Source organism: Amblyraja radiata, chromosome 19, assembly GCF_010909765.2.
Source record: "Amblyraja radiata isolate CabotCenter1 chromosome 19, sAmbRad1.1.pri, whole genome shotgun sequence".
Lineage (NCBI taxonomy): Eukaryota > Metazoa > Chordata > Chondrichthyes > Rajiformes > Rajidae > Amblyraja > Amblyraja radiata.
In genome coordinates, this window is record NC_045974.1 from 30673071 (window position 1) to 30694396 (window position 21326).

General features: G+C 42.5%; 1 protein-coding gene across 1 annotated transcript in view; it reads right to left on the minus strand.

The window, feature by feature from the left end:
- Window positions 1-20501, minus strand: part of ptprr (protein tyrosine phosphatase receptor type R) — a 189340-nt gene extending 168839 nt beyond the window's left edge. Inside the window, exons 1-2 of the mRNA XM_033038171.1 lie at window positions 20299-20501; window positions 7715-8037 (exon numbers count right to left, since the gene is read on the minus strand). Coding sequence (XP_032894062.1) covers window positions 7715-8037; window positions 20299-20356 — 381 coding nt within the window. The 5' untranslated portion in view covers window positions 20357-20501. The remainder of the gene's footprint in view (window positions 1-7714; window positions 8038-20298) is intronic.
- Between the last annotated feature and the right edge of the window lie 825 nt (window positions 20502-21326).

Below are 21326 nucleotides of genomic sequence, written 5' to 3' on the forward strand. Positions count from 1 at the left end.
GTGATGAAGTTCTTGAGAGTTCTGTGAGCTACACTTATCCAGGGGAGTACATCCCATTGTGTTCCTAACGTGCCTTGTAGATAATGGAAGGACTAGGAGTGTCAGGATGCCACTGGACACCCTGCTTCTTATCAGCTCTTCAGCCAGGGTGGTTGGTTCAGTTGGATTTTAGGTCAGTAGTAATTCTTAGGACATTGGTGGAGAAGGAAAGAAGCATAGTGGCACAGCGGTAGAGCTGCTGCCTTATAGCGCCAGAGACCTGGGTTCAATCCTGACTACAGGTGCTGGCTGCATGGAGTCTGTACGTTCTCCCTGCGACCACAAATGGTCAGCGCCAGAGACCCAGGTTCGATCCGAACTGCGGGTGCTGTCTGTACGGAGTTTGTACGTTCTCCCCGTGACCGTGTGGGCTTTCTCAGAGATCTTCGGTTTCCTCCCACACTCCAAAGACAAACAGGTCTGTAGCTTAAGTGCCTTTCTATAAATATAAATTATCCCTAGTGTGTGTAGGATAGTACAAGTGTGCAGGGATTGCTGGTTGTTGCGGACTCGGTGGGCCGAAGGGCCCGTTTCCACGCTGTATCTCTAAACTAAACTAACAAAATCAGTGGTAAGAAACATATATAAATACTGAAAAATATATTTTTTTAATGAAATCCAAAGCATAATAAAGGTTGATCAACATGGATTTAAACAGGATTAGGCTTACTTGTCCAACAAATATCAAATTCTTTGAAAATAGTCAGAGAGAGTCAGCAAAACTAACTGTGAATCTAATATATACATATTACTAAAAGGGCCCAGGTAAGGCATCTTGTAAAAGGCAAATGAGGCCAGAACATGTCATCAACAAGCCACACAATGGATAGATGAATGGTTTTAATGTTAAAAGGGCAAAATAGAACTATTAAGAATGGCAGAAGTAGGGAAAGATGGGCAGAGTGTTGTACTTGGATCAGTATGAAATTACTGTTAAAAATTTGTGTTAACTGTAATAAAAAACACCATTCCTAAATCATCAAATTGGGAGGAATAGTTTGCACCTCTTTGTGTCAGCATTAATAAACACAGAATAGGTATTTAATTAGCTAATTATTGTTAACATACGTAATACATTAGATTATATTTGCAACATTTGGAAAGTAAGAAAACAAATAGAATAAGGAACAAATGGACCCAAAACTATAAATCATCAAAAGTCATGAAAACTCAATAAAACCATAACAAAGCCAACCACAATATTAGGTTTTAGGAATAGAAGTGATAATTATAGTATTTGACCTGAACTTTTATTATGGCTTGATCAGATAACACGATATAGTACACAAAGTCTGGTTCCATTAATATAATACAAAGATATCAAGATGGAGAAGACAGAGTAAACTGGCTTAACAAGGATAATGTTTGAAGTGCAAGAAAATACGTCTTAGGATAGAATGAACAACCTCTTTCTTTTTACAAAAAGTCACAAAGTGCTGGAGTAATTCAACGGGTCAGGCAACATCCATGGATAACATGGATCGGTGATGTTTCAGTTTGGGATTACATTTTGTAAACCAGCATCTACAGTTCAGTGTTTCTACATTAACCTCTTTCTCTTGATAGATTATGAAGACATTATTTACCTTCTAGGGAAGAGGAATATTAAAACACATCAATTAATCTGACTGATCAAGAAATCAAATGGGAAATACAGAAAGAAAATTAATCCAGAAAGTAGAAATCATTACAGCAGGGGCCAGTTAAGACAAATATTATAGAAGCAAAAAAGAGGTGACGGAGAACAAAAGCTTATACTGATGTGATAGCATTACCAGGAAAGGATAAAAGGATGCTTTAGTGAAGAGGGCATTGACTAGTTGGACAAATGGACTACTTATGTGTTGTATGATAGGATTTTTAAAAGGTTGTGGTTGCAAATGACAGAGTCCATTAATCCTAATACATCTGAAATCTATACTCAAGCAGCACCCCAGAAGGTCAATTATTAATGAAGAGAATCAATATGGAACAAGATATATATATATATATATATATATATATAAATATATAAAATTTAGGAATAGATGTACAAACTGAGTCTATCCAGTCTTTCTTCATATGAAAGTCCTGACATCCCAGCAATCAGTCTGGTTAACCTTCTCTGTACTCCCTCTATGGCAAGAATGTCTTTGGGCATTGGGCATTGTGACATCACACGATGGAACATTCACCAGGGGCTGGGGCTGGGGCTGGTGCAAAGGCATATGTAAATAGATCCATTCCGATTGGACATCTGCGAGCATTGGGCATTGTGACATCACACGATGGAACGAATCAAAAGGCAGAAAGGCAGCCGGACGGACGGCGGAAGCCACAGACTTTTAATATATCTATATTACTAAAACTCTGTTCTTGACCGGTTTTGGCTTCCTGTGCTGCGTTTTCCGAGAGAACGCCGCCACCTACGGCCGTCATTTTTGGCCACCTCGCTCAGAGCCCCCCTCCGCCATATGTGTGCCGAGGATTTTTCCCGTCGATGAAAATTGGCAGAGATATTAATGTTTTTACAACATTCCCCATTCTCTCTGCTGCCCCTGCTGGAGGGGGGGGGGGGGAAAGGACTATAAAACCAGGAAGTGGTGTGCCTCAATCAGTCTCTGCAAGTGGTGTGCCTCAATCAGTCTCTGCAAGTGGTGTGCCTCAATCAGTCTCTGCAAGTGGTGTGCCTCAATCAGAGCTTTGAATGACACTGACAAATGTCTACAGCACTGTGAGTACCATTAATTTGGTTTGAAAATGAAAATATGGTTAGAGGTTAAAAAAAAGCACTGCCTGCAAATGGTTGTTTGGGTTTGGGTTGAAGTAAAAAGGCACTCTCTCTCCCCCCCCCCTCCCTCTCCTCCCCCCCCCCCCCCCTCCCCTCCCCCCTCTCCCCCCCCCCCCCCCTCCCTCTCCTCTCCCCCCCCCCTCTCCCCCCTCCCTCTCCTCTCCCCCCCCCCTCTCCTCTCCCCCCTCTCCTCCTCTCCTCTCCCCCCCTCTCCTCTCTCCCCCTCTCCTCTCCCCTCCCCCTCTCCTCTCCCCCCCCTCTCTCTGCCCCCCTCTCTCCTCCCCCCCCCTCCCTCTCCCTCTCTCTCTCTCCTCTCTCCCCCCTCCTCCCCTCTATTAGCGTGAGTGCGGGAGGGGGGGGTAGTTAGTGTGTGAAGCTGAATGCCGCCTCCCCCCCCCACAACCGCACGTTGGGGGAACAGACCCAACGGGTCTGCACTTGGTCTAGTAATAGATAGATATATATATATATATTTTGTTTTAAATGTTTGGCTTTAGAATTCGAGAGGAGAAATATCATCACAGCCCACTAAAACAAAGCATGTAAAATGAATTAAATATTATTTGAAGTTCTCAGGAATAAGCAAAAAGTTCATAGGCTTAGAATTGAATAACACGTTGGTGTATTTAAGAAGCAGAATAACATGTCGTACTATTTCCATCAATCAAATCAAGACAATCTAACTTATTCGTGTTCCCTATCCATGTTCTCCAGAGAAAGTGCCTGACCCGCCGAATTTCTCCAGCTCGTTTTGAAAACCAGTATCTGTCTCTCTAACTCATTCACTTCATCATCAGCTGATAAAAGTAGCCTGGAGGGCCTGTCCCACTTGGACGACCTAATCCACAAGTTTAGAAGACCCTAGACGAGTTGAAAAAAATGTCAAAGGTCGTGTTGACTCGCCAAAGTAAAAGACCTCCTACGACTATGTCTACGACCTCCTACGAATCCCCTCGACCTCGGTCTTCCACACCTAAAACCAACTACGACTAGCTACGAGTGGAAATGATCACATGATAAAATTATGTCATGTTTGCATTTTTTTTCTCGGGCCAGTTACCGACCCGCGACTATCTACGATTACTTACAGCTACCATCACGACCTACTAGGACCTACCTATGACCTACCTATGAGTAAACTGTATTAATTTTTTCCATGGCAACCTTTTTTATAACTAGTGGACATTTTTTATCAGGCTAGAAAATACGCTGCGACCTACATGAGGCCACGAGTACGTGGAGACCACTCACGAGCCTGAGGGAGAGTTAAGCCCCTGTCCCACTTTCCCGAATTACTCACGAACTCTCCCGAGTTTTCCCCTTGATTCAAACTCTGGGAATGTCGGGGAATGTCCGTAGCGAGTCCACAGGAGGCCGTAGGAGTCCGTAGATGTTTCCTAGCAGCTTGTAATGCCAGCCGTAGGAACTCGGGGCACCAGGTAAGTCGGGACATTTTTTCAACATGTTGAAAAATGTCCACGAGTAAAAAAAATAGACCCGAGTACCTACGAATGGCTATTGCCGTAATTATCCGAGTTCGAATCAAGGGGAAAACTCGGGAGAGTTCGTGAGTAACTCGGGAAAGTGGGACAGGGCCTTTACGAAGACCTCGTGGCAACCATGCTGCGAGTCTGAGTCAAGGGAAAACTCGTCAGAGGTCGCCAATTAGGTCATGAAAGTGGGACAGGGGCTTGACACTCAGATTCTGTGAACAAATTAATGACAGCAAAGTGCATCCCAAGGTCTCAAATTCTAACTATGTCTACAAAGCGTTTGATACACCTTTACTGCCCCACAGTCAAACTTGGCATTGCTTCATTACGCTAGCTATCCTGTCAAAATTATCCATATAGAGTGAGACATAGAGCTTTTCAGTTATCATCACAGCAGTTCTAGTTATCAGAAATATGTAAGCTAGATAATTTTGACCTTGATGCCAAAGTGAAAACCTAAAAACATTTTGCAAAATTCTCTTGAATGATAAAAAAAAATCAGTAGGGAAGAACACGTTTATTCTCCATTTCCAGGTGCCATTTAAGAATTTATGTATAACAGACACATTTTAAAGTAATTTCAACCCAGAAACTATGATGTATAACTAGAAGCCTTACAACACTTGCTCTTACAAGGGCATGACCTCCTTACGTAACACTGTGTCTTTCAGTACGACCAATAACAACCTGAATATTTTCTCCATAATGCTAATATTTGGACCTTATTTGATACAAATATAAATAGTACATTTTAAATTTAATAACATTCTGACTTTAAAACTGGCAAAAATTAAACTTGAATCATGTGCTTGCAGTGGTTTTAAATTTACGGTGCTGTCAGTCAAGGATTCAACATCATGTATTAGGAAACTGCTCTGGCATCCTTATTAACATTTCTAATAGCAAATTGGACCCAGTTTAGGTATCACAGAGTGAACTGGCACTACACCAGTCGACATGTATGTACCTCTGCAATGCAGCTCAGAATTTCCGCACAAGGCATCATTCAATTAGCCTACGGTTATCTAAACTGATACGCTTTAAGATAGAGAAATAAAGATTTAAAAAACTGTATTTTGAAGCAAGGAGGAAATGCACGCATTTGCTGTGTTTATTGCAGCTTTCAACTCATCTGTCAACATATATAAACATTAGTAAATTTACAGCAAATTAGTTTTCTGATTATCCAGTTGCCAGTGGATTACAAATAATATACCCTTCCAGAATCTGCTGAATGGTCCTTGCATGCTAAAGTTGCCGCCTTTTACAATTAATAACAAAGGAAGGATTTTGTATTAATTGCATAAAACAATGTGTACGCTCTATCCTGCACATTGATTTCTTAAATTTGGCTTCCAAGTTTATTAGATACAAGTTTACAAGATAAAACTATAGAATTTTCATTTTTAATATCAATATCATTTAAGAGCATTGATATCAATTTAATTAAACCCCCTGACCAGTATTCCTGCAACTATTCTGTATGAGATTTTATTGTGCAAATTATTTGCTTCAGCTTCACTAATAGTCCCCTATCTAGAGAAACAAGATTGGCCTTTTGTTCACAGTGTGATGCGCACTTATCTAAACAGCTGTAAATAGTTTAGTTTAGAGATAGGAAATAGGCCCTTCGGCCCACCGTCCGTGCCGAACAGCGATCCCCGCACATGAACACTACCCTACACACACTAGGGACAATTTACACGTACGCCAAGACAATAAGCCTACAAGCCCGTTCGTCGTTGGAGTGACAGTACTACAACCAGGAACAGTGAATATGATACGTGGGGTCCACAGTCCATCAGGTTTGATGATCACCTTGCTGAAGACAGCCATGAAAGATTTAAGGTACATCATTTTCTTTAACCATCCTCCATTGACTGCATATTTAGGGAAGGGCTGTGGTCAAAATTACAGATAAACTACTTTTTTAATTTTGCTTTTCAATGGACTGTTAGGTGTGAGTCATACACTCAACCCTCTAACTCATTGATAGATACGTTATCAATAATTATGTTGTAAAGTATTTACATGCTTTGTGGTCATCTCCTTTTTGTATTCTATTCATAACAAGTTGTACAGGGGGTGTAGGATAACAAGATATCAAAGGTATTTCCCGCTGGATTTTTGGGCAGAGATTATTATTGCCCCAATACAATAGCATTACATTGCTCAAGGTTCACAGACACCACAAAGGGCCTCAACATTTAGGATCAAGGCAATTTGAGAGAACCAGCTCACAATGGTGCCACTGTAACCTGTGCTCACCATTCAAGTCGACAGTAAGGGCAGTTCATCAATAGCCGCAAGTTTAGCCTAACTTAAAATCAGAGTCCCTCAGAGAAGGAAAAAAAATAGAAAACAAAAATATTACTTAAAAATCAAAACAAGTTATATTTAACTGCATCCTGCAAGAATTCAACTTGTGAAGCAAGAAATAAGAACACCATCTGCATTCGCAAAACAGAAAATTGTTTCCATTGAAGAGCAGCAACAAGCTAATGGGGTGCAGGATGCAAGATGAATCCAGCTTTTCAAATAACTTCAGATAAATCTGTGCAAAAGAGAGCATCATCATTCATATTGTTTGATCCAAACCTCCTTTGCTATGTTAATTGTTGCTTATGATGTAAAATGAGATTTGATCATTGTTAAATTATATCATGATTTATGTGGCTCCTTTCTTTGTTCTCCGTAACAAAATCAAGGCTACGGATTGGAAAAAATTAATATATGTTCAGCTTCTTACTACCGAAGTCCATTAATATCACCGGCAGAAAGTGGAAAGAAATTCAATTTAAACTAGCTGACTTTATAATTAGGTACATTGTAAGTACTTTAAGGTTAATAATTTATTCAAGACGATCATTGGTCTCCATTATCTTTGAACACTTTTCATTACACTAAGAACTTGTGCTGAAACAATTGACAATCGTTGTAAATTAGGATTCACTGAGATTTTCCCAAACTGCATGTAAATAATGGAAAGAATGAACAGCTTCAACTTCTTTCTCTCACAGGGAGAAAACTACATAGTATGAGCTGATAAGATGTGATAGGTTATATGTAGAGAAGCTGTTTCCACTTCCAAGAACAACCAGGACAAAGAACCTCAGAGAATTATCTGTAGATCCATTCAAGAAATAAAGAGAAACCTCTTCACCTTAAAATGAGTTTGAGCCAAACAACACAGATGCATTGAAGGGGAAGCTGAATAACAAATGAAAGAGAAAGGAATAGAAAGATATGGTGATGTGGTTTGACAATTGAGGAGGCTTGTGCAGAGCAGTGTCATGTCCTGTCTCTGTTACAAATATACTATTTAGCATTTTGTTATGATACTTGGATTTCAAAAAATCCTGTCTACCAACACATGTCAAAGGAGGTTTTATAATTTTACATTGATACTTACCACTGATACCAAGTCTTCTTCTGGAATAGGCAGGTTTTCAATTTCTGACCACTGGTCATCGTTTGTGACAGAGTGAGTGCTTCGATCACTTGAGACTCTTGGCAAAGTGGATTTGACAATCATAGCAGGGTGGGGTCTGCCTCGGTCTATGTACTTGCTGAGCAATGGCTCACTGAATCTGCTTCTTTGCATTTCTACACCAGTTAAGTCCACACTTTTATCAATGCTTTGTATTTGGTGATAGATAAATGCTGGTTTTCCACCACTAAATGGCATTTTGCGACCTCTTGTCTCAAAGTGTTCATGATCTTCCGGTAAGCACCCTGAAAGAGAATCATGGAAGGAAGATTTAAAAAAAATTCTGCAAATGTATTCAATTCTTTATTAACACAGTCAATTTAGCCAATAACCAGACAACCAGATCCCCAACATTTAAAATTAACCTTAAACCCATTGTTACTCATGACCTAAAACAAAATGTTTAATCAATAGGTCTCATCTGACAGACTGTAAGCCCAAATTCAAAACATGCTCCTCATTCAATCTCCAAATAGAAAATTAACTATACAGAAGAAGGTCAGCCATGATTTACCATAGAGGCCTTATCAGCTCCGTGTAAGAGCAACCCAGCTGGACCCTCTCTCTTTGTCAATGGACCTTTCATTCCTGGGCCCCCTCCATTGCCAGTGTGAGGCCACACATAAACTTTGAACCTCACCTCATATACCTCTTGAGTATCCAATGAAATGACACTAAATTATCCAATTTTATGTAACAATCCTCCTTTCCCTCTCTCTTTTACACTTCAGAGATTCTGTGTGGAAACCGACCCATTGGCCCAACGATTCTGCACTGACCAGTGCTCACCCCGTACACTAGTTCACACTCGGAACAATTTACCAACAAACCTGCATGTTTGAGAAATGTGGGAGGAAACCGGAGCACCCGGAGAATAACCACGTGGTCACAGGGAGAATACACAAAGTCCCTGCCACTGTAAGGCAGCAACTCTACCGCTTCACCACTGTGCCACCCCGCATCCTTACCTGAAGTCCTTTTGTCTGATTTTCATCTCTTGCTTTTGTCCACCTATCTGCCAATCAAGCCCCCTCACCTGTATCCACCTGTCACTTGCCAAGCTTTGACTCTGTAGTCCTGTTTTTTTCTTTCAGGATACTTGTTTGCCTTGCTAACAATGGCTATAATCGAATCTGCCTCCACTATTACCCAGCGGCAGTGCATTCCAGATCCTAACCAGTCAAACTAATTGTCATTTCTGGATTTTTTTGCTGATCACCTTCATTCTATCTCCTCTAGATGTTAGTTCCTCCACCCACAGTAACAGCTTCTCTCTATCACACCCTCTCATAAACTCCTCTATTCAAAGGAAAACAACTGCACTACCTTTTAAGTTTGTTACAAAATGGACACAATACTGCCATTACAACAAAACAGTTATAATATAAAAGGTACACAAAATTGCTGGGGAAACTCAGCGGGTGCATCTGCAATCTGCAGTTCCCTTTTGAACAGTTATAATATAAAGGCACATTGTAACTTCCTTGCTCTTGTAAGCAGTGATTCTGGTTTAATTTAATTTTGTTTTTTATTGTCACGTGTATCGAGGTACAGTGAAAAGCTTTTTGTTGCGTGTCAGCAAAAAGACTGTATATAATTACAATTAAGCCGTCCACAGCATAGATGCAGGATAAAGGGTATAATGTTTAGTGAAAGATAATCGCAATCATATCACATATATACTAAAACTCTGATCTTGTACGTGTGTATATGTGCATATGTGTGGGTATATGTGGTTGTCTTTACATCTTTGCAAAAACACTACGTGGTAACGATTACATTTTACATATTCTGATTGACATTTTCCCCCTCCCGAGATCACCTTCACTGATGGTTTATTTTATGCTTTATTTTTCGACTTATTACTGATTAAAAGTAAGAAGTATAAAAACATCAAAAGATTTTGAATTTAAAACGACCAGCTTTCACTGATGACGTCAAATGGCTTGGCTAGCAGTGATCAGCTTCACTGAAGATTTCATCCTATATTTCACGTTATTCGCACTTAGAGCTCTAAAAATGCCAACTTTCACAAGATTTTTACATATTCTGATTCACATTTCCCCCCTGTAGGCAGAGACCATTTTCACTGACCATTTCATGCTTTATTTCTCAAAATTAAAAAAAATCAAAATACTTTGAATTTAAAATGACCAGCTTCGACTGATGACATCACAATGGCTCGACTAGCAGGGGGAGGGCGAATTGCTATTGCAACACGCAGGGCAAGTGCAATTGGAATTTTTTTTAAAGAACACTGCTGAGGGAGTGCTGGAATCTTACGTTCGGGAACGGTTTGAGTTGGAGGACCACGCCTCCCGTGGGGGCTACGGGTAGGGAATGGGTGCGTTGGGGGAGCAGACCCAACTGGTCTGCACTTGGTCTAGTAAATCTCTAAAGTCAAGATCTCATTTACTATTCTCCTCACTTTCGCAAACTCACTTTCAATGTATAATGCTCAAATAATGGTAAGATTCCTCAGCATATTGACCTTTTAATGGCCTATTGCGAACAAAAAAGATCAGTTTTCTCTATAATTTTTATTAAATTCACATTGCAATTATTATCATTATTTCACTGTTTTCTGGAAGCGGAGCTCAGGTGAAGTCAAGTGTGCACACGGAAAATGTAGTGCATTTCCCCCACCATCTGAACATACTCTTTTTGTCCTGCTACTGTTGGGCAGGAGGTACAGAGGCCTGAAGTCCCACAGCAACAGGTTCAGGAACTTTCCTTTTACCATTAGGTTCTTGAACATACTTGCAGAACCCTAAACCTGTCTCAGCAACAGAACCACAGGTATGACTATAGACTTGTTTACTTAATGACTTGTTTTTTCACTAATGCCTTATTTTGCACATTTTTATTTTCACAATCTTGAATCATTTATATTTGGTGTGTTGTAGGAGTCTATGTGCCTGTCATGTTACAGCCTGAAGATTTTCATTGTACTTGTATCTCATTGTACGACCTATGACAATAAACTCAACTTGGACTTGGATTCAGAGAAATAAGTTGACTGAAACGTGGTGTTGGCTGCACATGGCAACAACTTCACTAAAAAGAAATTAGTTGGCTGGTGCAATCCCATGTCTCATTAGCAGAGAAGGCAAGAGTACTATACTCTCTGGAATATCAAATGTAAACAAGCTCCAGCTGGAGATATGCCAGCCTCACACATTGCAATTCTTTCTATGCACCTGTTAAATGGTCCATTGAGGGAAATATCCTGATTAATAGTAAGATTAAACGAGAATTTACCAGTTTGAAGTTTGATCTGTATTTTATGAGGAGTTACGATGAGGGATTACGTGAAGAAGCCCGCCAGGACGCATGCGTGTCATTCTTCAAAGCAGCGGTGTGAAATCACAGATAACTGTAATGACTAAACATAGTAAGATTAGAGAAGAGATACCAGTTAAGTATATGATCAAGGGTGGGAGCGGAGGGCACGTAATCCCTCATCGTAACTCCTCATAAAATACAGATCAAACTTCAAACTGGTAAGTTCTCGTTTAATCTTACTATTTTACTTCGGAGTCACGTGAGTGACTATGTGAAGATTTTAAAGCTCTGTGATTTCATGCCGTGGAAACGAGTCCATGCATCACGTCTGCCTTGATGACTGTAGGAGGAATTGTGTTAACATAATTTGGACATGAATTCGACATTGAAATCATAAAATTTGTTAACACAAAATTATAACCCCTTTTTATGGTTTTAAATTAATTTACAGAACTTAAAATTGTTTCTGCAAACGTTCCAGGTTTCATTACTGGTTTGTTGTAAAATAATTGGAATGTTTTTTCCCCAGACCATCCTGCTGCCTTGAGGATTTGGTCCATTGGTACATCCAACTGTATCGCTGCCGATGTAGCTGCAGCCCTGGTGGAATGAGATTTAAAATATTAGTATCCACCCCAGCCTGTGTTAGCACCTGTTTCAGCCATCTTGAGATGGTCTGGACCGTCACTCTTTTGTGTGGTTGCTTGTGGCTGACCAAAAGTGCCTTCCCATTGCCTCTTAGGATTTTCGTTGTCTCCATGTATAACGACAGATGTCTTACTATACAGAGACGGTCATCTGTTGGGTATGACCTAAATTGTATATTGAGGCCTGCTGATCCCTGTCTGTTCTGCTTTACTAACTCATAGATATGAAATGTAATATTTTCTGTTGAGGAAGTCATGTTGTCCAGTCTTAGTTTATGCAGTGACTGTACCCTCTGTGCCGTGACCAATGCCATTAGCATGACTGTTTTTAATGTCAGTCTGTGTAGGGACAGAGCTGTTGCTGGAGACCAATTCCTGAGCATCTTCAGGGCAATACTTACATCCCATATTTGGGAGTACCTGGTTCTTGGGGGATTAGTATTAAAAATTCCCCTCATAAGTTTTGTTACCAGTGGGTGAGTCCCAACAGAGTAACGCTCTGTCCCCTGCCATAGGTAAGTCGATAGGGCACTTCTGGCGCAGTTGATGGCACTGTAACTGAGCCCCTCATCATAGTGGAGGCCTGCCAGATATTCCAGAACAGACGGGATGTTCGTGTCTCTGTAGGTGATGTTGTTTTTATGGCAGTACATCTCCCACTTCCTGATATAGACCAGATACTGTTTTTTGGTTGACTGTCTTTGGGCCGCCGAGATCATGTTCACTGTTCGGTCCGTCAGTCCCAGTTGTAGTAGAGGTGTTTTTAAACACTACAAATTAATAAGTTCAAATGTTTATGGCATGGGTGGCTATCCCTTGTTACGGGATGTAGCAATAAATCTGGTCTATGTGGGATGGTGATACATGGTTCTAATACCATGTTTAATACCACTGGGAACCATGGTTGAGTAGGCCAATCGGGTACTACCAAAATACCAGACTGCAGAGTCTTGTTGTATTTTCCTTAATACCCGACTGATGAGGCAGAAAGGAGGGAATGCGTAAATAAACAATTTCCCCCCCAATGCAGCGAAAATGCATCTGTCGCCGCTGCCCCAGGGTCTGGTTCCCATGAAACATAATTTGATAACTGGTGGTTAAGTCTGGATGCGAATAGATCGATATCTGGTGTTCCATATTTTGCTGTAATATCAGCAAATACTTTTTTATTCAACATCCATTGGGTGTTTTCATTAAATTTGCGTGACCTGGTGTCTGCCACTAAATTTAGTCTTCCTGGTAGGTAAGTGGCTGATATCCAAATATCTCTCTGGATACACCATTGCCAAATTGTATTAGCCAGATTGTCACATGATGTCGATTTGTTTCCACCCATGTGGTTAATGTATGCTACCACGGTGGTATTGTCTATCTGTAGTCTAACATGCTGGTGATATGACCCAGTACAATATGACTTAAGGCAATGGAATGCACCCAACATTTCCAGGTAGTTTATGCCCAGTGTGAGTTATAATGATGCCTCCACAGCTGGTGATGGTATTGGTGGCTCCCCACCCAAGTGCACTGGCATCAGTTTGTAGTACCATGGAAGGGTTACTGACAATGATTGGATTGGAACAAAGCCAGATCTATCCACCATTTAATTCCATTTTAGCTTTGATTGGTAGTTTCATAGGTCTGTCAAAGTGACCTGCATTAATTTTGAGTGCTTGTATTTTTGCTCTCTGTAAGTTTTGGTAATGTAGAGGTCCAAATTGTGTGGCTGGAAAGGCAGCCACCATTTTGCCAAATACTTTTGCTACCAATCTGATGGATGGTTTGCTGATGTCAATGAGGTTATTGCAAGCCTCTATTAAATCTCTAGCCTTTCCCTTAGGCAGAGTCACCGACATGTGAACTGAGTCAATGGTGAACCCCAAATAGTCCATAGTAGTGGAAGGCGTTAGTTTAGATTTAACTGGATGGATAATAAATCCCAGTTTTTCAAATAACTGTTTTGTGGCTGTTACAGTTTGTTTGGCCAATTCCTAAGTTTTGCCCACAATGAGTATGTCATCTAAATATGCCATGACCATGTGTTTACATTTCCGTAGAAACGCTAGGGCTGGTTTCAAAATTTTTGTGAACAGCCTGGGGGCTGATGATAATCCATTTGGCAGTGCTTTATACTGCCAGTGTTGTCCCATCCAGTTGAATTTTAAGTAACATCTGTGGTCACCTCGTATAGGCACTGAATAGTAAGCATCTTTTAAATCGATGCTGGCCATGAAGTAACCTTTAGAAATTAATTGTTTAGCAGTAACAAAGGTTTCCATTTTGAAGTGAATATATTGTGCAAATGTATTCAATTTTGTCAGATCTATGATGATGCGACAACCACCATCTTTTTTGTTTTTGGTAAATATATTGGACACGAATTCTAATGGTTCGTGTTGAGTTTTCTCAATTACACCTTTTACGTAAAGCCGCTCCAGTTCAGCTTGCGCTTTTGATTTTTCTTTATCAGAAAGCACGAACATTCGGTTCGGTATATGTTGAACTGGAGGGCTGTACTTGTGTATAAACTCTATTGTATATCCCTGGATACTGCTTAAGATGTAAGTATCGGTTGTTAACATGCTCCATGCATTCAGAAAAGAGTGTAATCTCCCCCCAACCTCCATGCTCCCTGTATTTTGTAGGGAACCAGACCCACCTACCTCCATAGTTACCAGTGGCAGGTTTACTTCTTTTTTGTAGGTTCTTCGCTGCTGTTGTTGCGCTGGTGACTGGATTTTCGGTTTGGTTGGCGTTGGAGGTCCCCGCATCTTCCAAGAAGGCCGGCCTGGGCCATGGCCTAAAAAGACTCATGTTTGAGTACCGGGCCTTCGAGCTTTCACCAGTTCTGCTGGTGGGTGCGTAGGGGTGCTGTCTTTGGCTGTAGTGGGTTTTTGTTGGAGTCCCTTTTATTAGTCCCAGGGTTTTTGCTTCCTCATCGAGCTCCTTGACTTGCTTCGATAGGTTGCCTCCAAACAATAGTATTGGTGGTTTTGTGGTCCCAGGTTTGCACAGTCCCTGCACCCCTTCCACACTTGTCTTTCCTTCTGCGGACCCCTCTTCCAGGTCAGCCCAGAACTGACTCGCAGTGCTCCCCTCTGATGAGGTAGAAGCACTGTGCGGCCCTTCAAGAGGTACTGCTGTGGGTTTATCATAGGGCCCACAGTGACCCGACTCCATCTCCCGGAGTCTGTCACGTTGGAGCAAATGCTCCACACACCGCTCCATCCGGCTCCAGCGCTCTCGGTCGCTGGCCGCCCACGGTTGTTCAAAGTCGGACTCCTCTGAGTCCATGACCTTGTTTGTTTTGTGTCTAGCCTTACCGCCCGGCCGCGTGGATCTGGCCGGTGCGGAGGCGACATCGGGCACAGCTGATCCCACTATCGGTGATCCGAGTGCCGCTGGCTGCTGCTGGCTGCCCACTGCTCCGCGGTCCTCCCTCACCAGCTTTGTCGCAGCCCTTTGGTTTCTCCACCTGTAATCAGCATGGGAAAACACAAAAAGACCGCAGCTCTTACCTGCAGGTCCTGGTTTAAATTGTCGCTACGGGGGAACGTCGTTCCACCCTGCCTCCTCCGTTTTCGACTTGTCAAAAGTCGACGGCCCCATTCTGAATAGTCTCCCGCCCGGCCGTGGTGTTCTGGCCAGCGCGGGAAACCAGCTGATCCCTTACGGGGCTTGTGCCTTCAGCTGCTGCTGGCTCCCGCAACTTCGCGGTCCTCCCCAGCCAGCTTTACTCGCAGCACTTGTGGACACTATTTTGTCCAGCTTCCCCCCGTGCAAAAACAGCGCGGGGACAAAAACTACCGCAGAGTAAATCACTTACCTGCAGGTCGCGGTTTCAAACTTACCGCTGCGGGGGAACGTTCCACCCCGCCTGTCGTTTCACAAGCGTGAAAGCGATATGACACGCATGCGTCCTGGCGGGCTTCTTCACGTAGTCACTCACGTGACTCCGAAGTAAAATCTCAAGTAAAAATGTTCATCTCATTTCTTTCCTACCTTATCACTGGCACTATGCTCTCCATTTGAATTTTGAAAGGCCAGAAGTCGGCTTTTGGGACATCATCCAGCAGAAAGCAGGATGCACACTAAAAATCTGAGGCCTGCAGGACTTTGCGTTGAAGGTCTCAGTTTTCACATTACCACACACTGCTGTGTATGTCATGCTGATTAAAGCCTAGCAATCAGCATCCAGGCACACGGAGCTGTACACATCTTCTGTCGAGGGATAAAATGACGAGTGAAAGGGAGGGGGTGGCAGGTGCAACAACCTGCAGTGTTGCTGTGAAGTTAGTTGCTGTACATTAGCTTATTAAGAAATTACCTTTTTTGGCAGCATTTGAATGAATATTGGATCTGGTTTTGTTGTGTGTTTGACCTTACGATCCTAAACCATGCAATGGGCATATGAGCAGCATCTCAACAGGCCTTATGCCTACTTCAGCTGTCACAGTCATTGGAAAGTTGCCAATTTGACAAACAGCATTGGAGACAGTTGCTGAAAAATAGTCCTGTTCCACCCGAAAGATTTTGTTCCACCCTGGATCAAGCAACAATAGGCAGACATTTTTCCAACACATTCTCTGGCATTTTACCAGTAGCTCTTAGACAATATATATATATGGAATAAGAAATATATATATAAGAATATATAGGAAATATATATAATAGTTTTCCTCATTTAATATCATGACTAATCCTGTACTTCAACCTGTTCACCCCAAGTTCAATAATACTAGCTTTGAATTCTCAATCATAAAAATAAAGATAATATAATATACAGTAATAAAAAAATTGACAGCCACATGGCTTTTCAAATAATGCCTCATAATGGGTCAATTAATGATGGGGCCATTTAGGCGCAGTGTGTTGCTGTTTAAACTTTCTCTTCTTCATTACCTATATTTTTCATGCTATCTTTTTTCAAACAATGGTATTGTGTTAATTTTTAACAAATTGGTTAACCATGAAATTCTTACTTGCAGCAGAATATGCAAGCATAGTACTCTACAGTCAATATAATAAATGAAAATAAAGTTCAGTTTATACACATAAAAGAAATGCAAGCAATAATAGTGCAAAAAGACTAAACCAATGCCGCCAAGCCTATGTAGTTCACAGTTTATTGGAGGTTGTAATGTTTAATAGGATGATGGCTGTAGGGAAGCAGCTGTTTCTGAACCCAAAGCTGACCAGAGCCTCATTATCCAGAATTCCTTACTCCCAGCTGCCTTGCCCTTCACTCTAACAGGAACAAGCGTGCCTTGACAGTAATATCAACTGTCAGCCTCTTGCACGTCAAAGAAAAAAGTTCCAGCCTCTCTCGTCTCTCCCAACTCAAGAATGCACATCCAGGTAACATACTGGTAAATCTTTTCTGCACTCTTTCCAACTTCATGACTTTCTCCCTATAGCATGACAACCAGAGATACACAGTACTCTAAATATTGCCTCACCAACAATTTGTAAGCATTATCATTCATGATGCATCAATTTTCGTAATCAATACCCTTCCCAATGAAGGCACGTGTGCCAAATGCATTCTTCACCACCCTGTCCATCTGAACTACCACTTTCTGGGAATAATGCAGCAGTAGTTCTATATCTCTATGTTCCACAACACTCTCCAGGGCGCTGTCATTTTGCTGTGCAAGTCCTACTTCATTTGACATACTAAAGTGCAATGTCTTCTGAGTCAAATTCCAGTTTTCTCCTTGGCACACTTTCTCAACTGATCTAGATTCTGTTGTAAATTTAGATATATTTCCCCATTATCCACTATATCATGGATTTTGATGTCTTCTGCAAACACTGTTAACCACATTATCATCCTAATAGCTAATTTATACTGGCAACTTGAAATTACCATCATTTAGGTCGGTGCTAGAAGGTTCAGGATAAAATCGATGAGGAAGTGAGAGGAAATATGATGGATAGGATTGCTCCAAGAGTCAGCATGAAGTCAATGGTCTTCCTTTTATCTCCGGGTGAGTAGCAGTCACCCCCCCCCCCCCCCCCTTCCCCGGACACTCCTTCCCCCAGAAAATTTGCACTACTACTACTTTTTGTACATATATATATTTTACTGCTCATTATTCTATGTTCGCCCTTCAGATCAGATTCAGATTCAAATTTTATTGTCATTGTGCAGTGTACTGTACAGAGACAACAAAATGCAGTTAGCATCTCCCTAGAAGAGCGACATAGAATATGAGCAATAAATAAATATATTTACGTGCATAGTCATAGTAGTGCAATTTTTTTTTTCCTGGTGGGGGGAGTGTCCGGGGGGGGGGGTGATTGGAAATCACCGAGGTACAGTGTTGAGTAATGTAACAGCCGCAGGGAAGAAGCTGTTCCTGGACCTGCTGGTCCAGCAACGGAGAGACCTGTAGCGCCTCCCGGATGGTAGGAGGGTAAACAGTCTGTGGTTGGGGTGAGAGCAGTGAGATGAGGTGAGATGCTAACTGCATTTTGTTGTCTCTGTACTGTACACTGCACAATGACAATAAAGATTGAATCTGAATCTGAATCAGAAATAGGACACAGACCTTCATTCACCGTAGGCCATTCAGTGTGCATGTGAACTGTACTAGACCACTCCCTATGCTACACCCTACCATGCTGGAGAGCTGCAAGCTAGACCCACAGTAGAAGACCCTTGGAATCACACCAGAATGGCACAAGAGCTGATGGCCACCAATTCTGGGCAACAGAAGATCATCCCAATTATTTGTCATAGTTACGTGGGATATTCTTACGAGTGTGTAGGAAAAAACTGCAGATGCTGGTTTCAATCATAGGTAGTCACGAAATGCTGGAGTAACTCAGTGGGTTAGGCAGCATCTCTGGAGAGAACGAATTGGCGATGTTTTGGGTCGAAATCCTTCTTCAGACTGACGTCAGGGGAGGGATCGGGACAAAGATAGAATGTAGGTGAAGACAGTAAGACTAGTGGGAGAACTGGGAAGGGGAAGGGGATGGAGAGAGGAAGCAAGGGCTATCTGAAGTTAGAGGTCAATGTTCACACCGCTGGTGTGCAAACTACCCAAGCGAAATATGAGGTGTTCCTCCAATTTGCGCTGGACCTCACTCTGACAATGGAGGAGGCCCAGGACATATTCTTATGATTTTGATAAATGCTGTTTCAGTATTGAAGCAGGGCTCAAAATGGAGTTCTGGGAAATACAGGAAATGCAGTCCCACATTCACGGGTTTTGCAAAGGGAATGTGGGTGTTAGTTTTCATGGACAAAGGGCTGGAGAGGTTGAGATGTTGTTTCGGGCACAAACTGATCCTGAAGAAACCATATGAGGAAAAACAAGATCGAAACAGGAATACAGTGGGCATAGAATAATTCAGCACAGAAACAGACCCATCCGCCCATTAAATCCCTGCTGACCACTGTAGACTAATCCCATTTAATTTTGTTTCCCCACATTTCTATCAATACTCGTCTGCATCCTAGGGACAATTCCCCCAGCAACGGGGATGTGGGAGGAATCCGGAGCAAACCCAATGCGGTGACAACGAGAACGACCAATCTCCAAACAGACAGACACCAGTCATAAGGGTGAAACCCAGGTCGTTTGGCTGCGAGGCAGTAGCTCTACAGAACTGCGCCACCCCGTTCCCGCAAGGTGACACCTTCGAGGAAGTTTGGTTTGGCGAAAGAGGTGAAAGCAGAGGCTGATGGTGAGCGCTTGGCGCCGGTTGTGAGAAGCGACGGCGAGAGGTCGGGGAGACAGGTTTCAGTAGCACGGTGTCTGTCCGGCGTTATCCGGGCTCACGCTGTGTGAGCAGAGCCTGATTTAGCTCAATGTGGCCCGGCCCGGTCTGACAGCCTTATATTCCAAGGCTAAGTAACAGGTTTTTTGTCTCTGCATTAAAAATAGGGAGTTAATAACCCAAGCAAATATGTATCTTATCCACATCAGTGAGTAGCGCGGTGAATCGGAGTTGGAATTGGTGCAGGGACTGGGATTACAAGATGCAGCGCATCGCCTGCGGTCAGTTCTGACATTATCAGAGATTAAAGCCCCAGATGATCTTGAGGCAAATGCAAAGATGCTGACAGTTTGTGTACAACCCTGGGCCGGGGGGAGATTGACTTGGCTTTTACTTCCGCTTGCTCTCCACTCTCCGGCCGTGCGGAGCTGACCATGGTGCTGAATCAGGCCTGATGATAACCTCCTCTCCCCTCTCAGACCAACCCACTCGTCCTGGGACCCGCACGGCCGTCCATGCCGGACAACGGGAAAACTCAAAGGGATGCTAACCCAGTCCTCGCCGTAAAGGATGTATTCTCGCTGTCACGTTAGCTCGAAGAACCAACAGGACAGGTCCGTTGGTTAAAAAATAATAACTAGAGTCTGTACTGCATCTATACTTTGCAATCTTGCCCAACATAAATCCATCCTCATGTCAACAGATCCAAGTGTTGCATCCGTATATTAATTATTTCCTTATCAATGACACCCCCCCACCACCCAAATATTTAGCCTGTCCTGTATTCGCTTTCAAACGCGGACATCACGGATGCAGGATACAAGGGAGAGGTGTGACGGGACTCACCTGCAGTGTGGAGCCGGAGCAGTAAGCACACGGCCAGGATGCGCAGGTTGACCGGCATACCTTTACCATTGAACGCCACCAAGACCGATCACCACCCCCTCCCCAATACGAAGGAGGTTTCAGTTCGAGTCAGGCTCCACAATCTTAGCTGAGCAAACAGTGTTTCTACCATCAGCTTGTGGCGCAGCACATCCTGGGGTATATACAGTCAGCAGCTAATGTATTATTGATGCGGTGTAGCAGACAGGTCTGGCAAGCGATGGACAACGGGGGAGCGAGGAAGGAGGGAACAATCAGTGCTCGCCGAATGGCAATGGGTTTCAGGAGAGGCGTATCCCGGCAAACAAAATCACGTGCGCACAAAAAAATCAACTTGGGCTCTGGTAAATAAATGTGAAAATGCATAGAACTGGACATTTATTTATCAGCAGGTCAGTGGGCAAATATTAACACTGCAGTTGTAAACATCGCACTTCAGAATAAGCACAGCTTGCCAGTTGATGCGGAGGTGTAGTATGGACACTTTATATGTCGTTGCTAGGTTTGACCCACGGTTGTTAGCGGATGGCAGTGTCATTGTTCCGCACCTGGATAACATTGAAGATATGTAACATGCCCGCTGTCAAAATTGTGACCTTCTAATGTCGAAATGTGACCTTCTGTCGCGGGACGATCTAAAGGTGCATTGTTACTGTAACAACATTTAAAAAACATTTGGACAAATTCATGGAGAGGAAAGTTTAGGGGGATATGGAACAAATGCAGACAGGTGGGACTAGTGTAGGAGGGGCAGCTTGGTCGGAATAGGCAAGTTGGGTCGAAGACCCTGTTTCCATGCTGTATGACTCTATAACCGCTAAGGAACTTGATACTCGCAGGTTCGGGCTGATAGTTTAACTTAGGACACTAGACACGAGGATTGGGCGCTACTAAGGGGAATGTCATTCGTGATTCATTTGTTGAAGCAAACTGCAAAAATAGCATTTCAGTGCTCTGTTAATGATAGAATGTGATACTGTACCATTCTG